This window comes from Erythranthe guttata, chromosome 7, assembly GCF_056151865.1.
Source record: "Erythranthe guttata isolate IM_541 chromosome 7, IM_541, whole genome shotgun sequence".
Classification (NCBI taxonomy): Eukaryota; Viridiplantae; Streptophyta; class Magnoliopsida; order Lamiales; family Phrymaceae; genus Erythranthe; species Erythranthe guttata.
Window position 1 is genome coordinate 12,220,860 of NC_142539.1, and position 6,692 is coordinate 12,227,551.

At 32.6% G+C, this 6,692-nt stretch overlaps 1 protein-coding gene across 1 annotated transcript; it reads right to left on the minus strand.

The window, feature by feature from the left end:
- Positions 1–1,596: 1,596 nt before the first annotated feature.
- GLX2-1 (glyoxalase 2-1) lies at positions 1,597–6,438 on the minus strand. The gene is made up of 8 exons (XM_012977693.2): positions 6,162–6,438; positions 5,236–5,421; positions 4,336–4,539; positions 3,655–3,778; positions 3,178–3,278; positions 2,692–2,766; positions 2,456–2,554; positions 1,597–1,950 (listed from the first exon to the last, which is right to left on the minus strand). The coding sequence occupies exons 1-8, from the start codon at positions 6,222–6,224 to the stop codon at positions 1,804–1,806; spliced, it is 999 nt and encodes a 332-aa protein (XP_012833147.1). The 5' UTR covers positions 6,225–6,438; the 3' UTR covers positions 1,597–1,803.
- Between the last annotated feature and the right edge of the window lie 254 nt (positions 6,439–6,692).

Below are 6,692 nucleotides of genomic sequence, written 5' to 3' on the forward strand. Positions count from 1 at the left end.
AGTCGGTTAGGCACCGACTCACGATTAATCGGTGCGGCGGTGATTAATCGGTGATAAATCGGAAATAAATCGGTTTTTAAAATTTAATATAATATATTTCTAAATAGTATTTATAAATACTCCAAACATATATAAAAATATATTTAAACATAATTATATCTCCATCATGTATATATCCTAATAACATAATAAAAGTTTAATAATTATAAGATGATAATACATAAATATCCTTATAAAATATTAATAAAAAAACAAAATTTTTGAATTAACATTTATTCGTGAACATTCCTGGCATACATCATTAGTTCTTTAACAATAACAATTAACATAAACAAAATAAGGCATAAACTCATATTTTCTTTTATTAAAATCCAACTTTTATTTTGAATTATAAAAAAGAAAAAAGAAAAAAACGATTTTTAACCGATTTTTTACACCAAATTTGACCCGCTTAAAGGTTTGACCGCCTCAGACCGCCTCAAGCCGCCTAAAACCGCCTCACAGGCAAAAAACCGATTTTTCAAACCTTTACAATAAAATCGTAAAGCTTTTGGACCGCCTTCGCCTCGGAGACCGATTAATCGGCCTCCTCGGCCGATTTTTAGAACACTGATATATACAAGATAAAGTATACCCTCCTATACTTGACATTTGTCAGTTTCATTCTGTGACATATCGCCAATTTCATCAAGGCCGTTTAATTGGTGGAAATAAATTATTAAAATAGATTCGATATGCTGCCGTCATTTCTTTTGTCGTTTTTGTCCTTTTAAAAACTAGGGTGACCTGGAGCCTCACGGTGACCGGGTAGAACGGCATCATGACGCGATAGAACGCCACCTTTAACACCACCGCATAGAGAAAGAGAGAGAGAGAGAGAGAAAAAAATGAAGAAGACAGGAAAAGGAGAGAGACGGTAGAGAAGAAAATAAAAGAAACAAAAAGAGAAGAGAAGAACCGATGAGATGTAGAAAAAATGAGCCAATTATAAATTATTAAGAGTAGTATTGGTTTACCTCTATTAATTAATCAATCTAACAACTAAAGGGGTTCTCAAATAAATAAATAAAAAAAAAAAAAAAAAATCCCCTCTTACATGAATTTGTCAAGTGAGAAGGTCTTGCTAATTTTCCCAAATTATAAATGTAACAAAATATTATACATTTACGATATAAGATTATTTCGATGAAAAATCCTAAAATAAATAAAAAAAAGGAAATACATAGAAAAATTAGTACAACATGCGCAACGCACGTGCACCCACTCTAGTACATAGGAAAAGAATAATTGGAAAATATATGCTTTCCCTTCCCCCTAATTTCAGTACAATAATTTTTTTTTTTTGAGACGGATAGGGTTGACGATAGAGGCAGTAAACGAGCTGAGCAGACTCGTGAGCTCGATAAGTCGGCTCGAAAAAAGCTCGAACTCAAGCATCTTTTAGTTGTTTGTGAGCTTAAAATCCTCGACACCGTAAATTAAAATAAAAGGAAAAAGAGAGTGCAACTTTCAACATTATATATATATATATATATATATATATATATATATATATATATATATATATATATATATAGATATAAATCACCCAACACATAATCAAACAATGGCAAGTCAATGGATGTACATATTACACTACTAGTATTTCATTTTATAGATGAAATTCACTTCTATACAATGCCAATGTAAAATGTACTCGGATATTCATCTTCACTTCACAGATCGTGTATGGTTGATTTCTACACGATTCTTTTTGTATTACGGCAGGTAAAAGAATGCAAAACAAGACAAGTTTTACTGAACCTAAAAATTGTCCTTGGCTTGACGAATGGCACCTAGTGCCTCTGCATCATCTGCCGACTCTGGTATTTTCAGTGACCTTCGAATTTCCGTACTTGAAGTTCGTAGAAACGGATTACACAACTTCTCCTTTCCTAATGAGCATGGGATCTAATGCACATAAATAATAGTCAGACAGAAAATCGTGTCAGAAAAAAACATTTTCTTTAGTACCGGAAGAAAATAGCCACAAAGGTAAAGAAACACAACTACTACAACTTGATATATATACTATTAATCATGACGAAGCAACTTCTGTATCTTGACTCCTTCCAAAAAATTACGCACACGACAGGTTTACGAAAATTCTGAATAAATACTACATTACAAATATATATATAGTTACACCTCTATAAATTAATACAGTCGGGATTAAAGAAATTCTATTAATTTAGCGAAATACTAAATTATCGAGTTAATAATTCAATACGTTCTCATGGAGTCGGGACCGGGAGAAATTATTATTTAAGCAAATTTGTTAATTTATTGAGGTTCAGCTGTATATATATATATATATATATATATATATATATATATATATATATATATAGCAGAGCTTCGAAATATTTCAAGATTTTACTTAATGTACAAAATGGACTGGCTATAGAAAATATACCGTAGGTAGGCCCTTGTTGCGGAGGTGAACTATGTCGGTGGCATAAGACTGCAATTCTTGATTTCCAGGTTCAATAGATAGTGCGAACTTGGAATTACTCTGTTCCAACATGCCACGTGTACAGCCACCATAGTGTTATTAGCTTGAGAGAATAAATGCAAATTGTGGAATATGTGTGTGTGTGTGTGTGTGGAAGGAAAGTACAAAAAAAAGAATGATAAAGACAAACTACTTACAAAGGTGTATTCATGACCACAATATACATTGGTATCGTCTGGCAATGACGTAATTTTCCTCAGGGAAGAAAGCATCTGTTGCAAAAATAATGCACAATCATAATTTAGATCAAATCCCAACTCCGATTTTCCCAATTCAAAAGAAAAGTGAAAAGCAGGCAGGAAAATGTGAATAGTAAAATAACATATGCCTCGGACAAACTCCTCTCAGTTTGTCGGATAAACACACTCTCAATGTACGAAATACAGTATTATTGTTATTTTAAATTCCAAAATAAAATTCTTTTTTTCACACTTTCACATATTGCCAGAAAGTCTACTGATATATGATAAAATAACCAGAATTAATGACAATGTTATGATAATTTGAGATGATCAACCAGATTTAACAGAGAAAATAAGATCATTGGAATCAATTAAAACCAGCATCTCTCCAAGATATTTTTGACAACGTATATTTTACAATGAAAGTCATAATTCAATTACCTGCTGTGGAGTTCCTTCGAAAAGTTTACCACATGACAAACTGAATAAAGTGTCCCCTGTGAAAACCGACTTTGATCCAGGAAAGTAGAAACTAATATGTCCTGAATGCAAAGAACAATAATATGTAAGGTAAAATATTAATATTTTGCCTGCTTCTACCTGACGAACATGAAAATGGAAGGAAATATTATGGGAGGATAGCAGTTTACAGAATCCCTACTGTAATAAAATGGCATGAATTTGAAGTACAATACTCATTATGAACAAGAGTTTTAAATGATTTTAATCCAAGAGATATAGCTTACTAATAAAATTACGGCAACTATGCAGTTTAGACTAGAACAACAACATCTATTTGCCACCGACTCCGACAATAGAGCTAGTAAAATGGAACACATAAATTACTGCTCATCTAACAGTTTTTTTTTTTTTTTTTTTACCAAAGGGGTATTAGTAACTGAAGCATAAAAGTACAACCTCGTGTATGACCAGGAGTCGACATAACAAGCACTTGATGACTTGCAAACATCCATTTGTCTCCGTCGTTCAGAACTATGTCAATACCAGGAATTCTCTCCTTGTCTAAACCAGAACCAATTACCTACAAGAAGAATATACGTAAAAGTTACTTCTTCGATATATTTTAATATAGCAAACTGAATGACTTTCATCCAGGAAAACAAAAAAACATATGAAGACGTATAGTCACTCTCGTATATAAAAGTTATAACTAGTGTCAAATCCTAAGGTAGCACACATTCCATTCCAGTCATAAGCATTTGTAGAGTAAATCCAAAAAGCGGGGCAAATACCAATTCAGTATCAACATCTTTATATCAAGTATATCTCAAATAGTGAGCATCATCATTTACCGTTGAAAATTAATAATAAAGCAACTGCAACTGAATCAATCATCAACATAGTCATCCAATGTAGTAATCAGTAAGAAGTTTCAGAAATAACTTCTAAACATCTGTTCGAAAATTCTCTCTATATGTCGAGCATACATAAATGTGCATAACTAGGCTACAACTTCATTGATTTCAGAGTCACCGTCATACGGTTTTATGCGTATATGCAATACGAATACATGCATGCTTCTATTTTTCGATGCACTTTGCTTAGTGGTGAGATGCTACAAAGGGAAGTGTATCTTACCTTTGCACCATACCTTTCTTTCAAGTCAATATTGCCACCAGTGTGATCGTAATGGTGATGAGTGTTCAATATATAATTTAAATTCCAATTTTTCTTGTTCAATGCTTCTATAATAGGTACAGATTCCGAAGGATCAACAACTCCAACTGTTCCAGTATCCACATCATGTAGCAGGTATGCATAGTTATCTCGTAGGCATGGGACCTACAACAAAAAATAAAATAAATAAAAAATATGCAAGTTTATCCAACTAGGTAGACACGTGTATAGCTAGTAAACAAGATATCCTCTAAGCACTGTAAAACAAACTACAGGTTTGAGTCTCACTTTCGGAGAATGAAAATCTCAAACTCCAAAAACAAATCGACTTTATTTAGCAGAAAAGTCAGGTCACTGTTACAAGTTTATAAGTAATTACTGAATATTATACAAGTTTACTGCAAAAGACAGTATCCTACCAAACTAAAGTCGTAAAATAAAAAGGGTTATTTATGTTTATTGTAACTAAAATATATAGGCAAGAAGTGCAACTGTATCATGTGGCTCAGAAACTAAAAAACTGGAAATAGAACGTTTTCTACAGGCAAACTGTAAAAAAGACAAACAACTGAATCTCAGACCAGTGGTCCTGTATATAGTTCTATACACAGAGCAGAACTTAACAAGCTAAGTAGATAGACAATCCAGTGCAACCAAGCTGCTAGTCATAATATATATGTGATCGACATAAAGGAATTCTTTTCAAAACTCATGGTTTGTTACCATGTGCTTTATGTTCAAAATCACATGTTTCACGAACTCAATAGGCTCAAAACTCAGCTTATTCTAAAACCAGATTGCGAATAAATAACGGATTCCTATGCAGAATAGTTTAACAGAATAGTTAAAACCATAGCTCACCAGTTCAATTTGTAGACTTGATGACATATTGGTTATGCTGCAAAATTGAGAAACTCCTCCGATTCTTCGGCTGACACTACGCAAGGTTTTGAATGGCAATGAAAAGAGCCGCATAAATCCATACAAGAGATTCTTTCTTAGACAAAGTTGCCCCATTCCTGGCCATACACATAACTCTGACCCCTTCTGCAATTCAAATACAGAAAAGAAATATTATAGGCGAATCAAAACAAACCACCACCAACTTATCGATTATTTAAGGAAGCAATCTCCGAACCAAAATGAAAGTACTAACACCAAACCACAAGGAGATTTTCTTAAATAAACAAAGGTTATTTACATGGTAACAACCAAACAAGCACAAAATCGAGAAGCAATTCGTCAAGAAAATCGAAAGGGCACCACAGCCTGCGAACAGAATATGCAAACATGCTTGCATCAGAGTGGATTTTTTGTTTCAATTAAAGAGAAGAAGCCAAATAACTCAACACCAAATCCAAAAAGGTACCCTAAATAGCCAAAAAGGATTTCGAAATCAAAATCAAAATCCCTGATCAAATTCAAATTTGTTTGTCCACTACAAACCCTCCTCCGCATAAACACAAACTACGCAAACAAAATTACACCTCAGTAATTATAAATGAAAGAAAAAAAACACCAAGTAAATAAATTACATCACAGTAGTTCTTCCAATTAAAAATAAAATAAAATAAAAATAACAAATAATTGAACAGAAATGGAAATTAAAGGCCGAAAAAAAGATCGGAACTGAAATACTCAATTTAGTGCTAATCAGATTACAAACATATGAAAGAAAAACACAAACCCTAAAAACCCTAAAAAAAAAACTGATTACGCTCAGAATAAATATGAATTAGTATAATTAAATTAGATAGAAGAAGGAGGAGGAAGAGGAAGAAACTCACCCTGGAGCGAGGGAAGGAAGCCATGGCCTTGGGTGCTGCTGCTCTACAGAGAATCATCTGCATCTTTACTTCATTGGATATTCCCCCCTTTTTATATTTCCCCCTTTTTTTCCCAGTGCGCGGATTTTCACACACCACCTACAATTAATTATTATACTTTGAATTAATTTTTAATATATTTGTGGAGAGAGAAAGTAGAGAGAGAGAGAGAGGTGATAATGATTAATGCAAATGACTGAGGATGGAAGAGTGGGGTTCTTTTCTTTATTAATTTTGATTTTTGACAGCTGTTAGAGAGAGTGCACAACCCACACCTACTATTTATACTTTTATTTATTGCACGCTTTTCTATGTTTTTTTTTTATATTTTTTTTAATTAATTAATTTATGTCATACATTTATTGAGAATTTTTTATGTGTTCCCATATTCATTTTACAGTTTAAATGCATGGGATAGTATTTCAAAAGTGAAAATTTGATTAGTTTAATATATTTAATAAAATTTATTAGGAATATTAATAACAATATTAA

What these genes read in the sequence shown, in the direction of transcription:
- GLX2-1 (XM_012977693.2), bottom strand. Translation starts at nt 6,224, where the DNA reads ATGCAGATGATTCTCTGTAGAGCAGCAGCACCCAAGGCCATGGCTTCC. An exon ending in GACTCCTGGTCATACACGAG is followed by an intron (nt 3,279 to 3,654) that starts GTTGTACTTTTA and finishes CTTTGCATTCAG; the next exon opens with GACATATTAGTTTCTACTTT. An exon ending in GTGGTCATGAATACACCTTT is followed by an intron (nt 2,555 to 2,691) that starts GTAAGTAGTTTG and finishes ATGTTGGAACAG; the next exon opens with AGTAATTCCAAGTTCGCACT.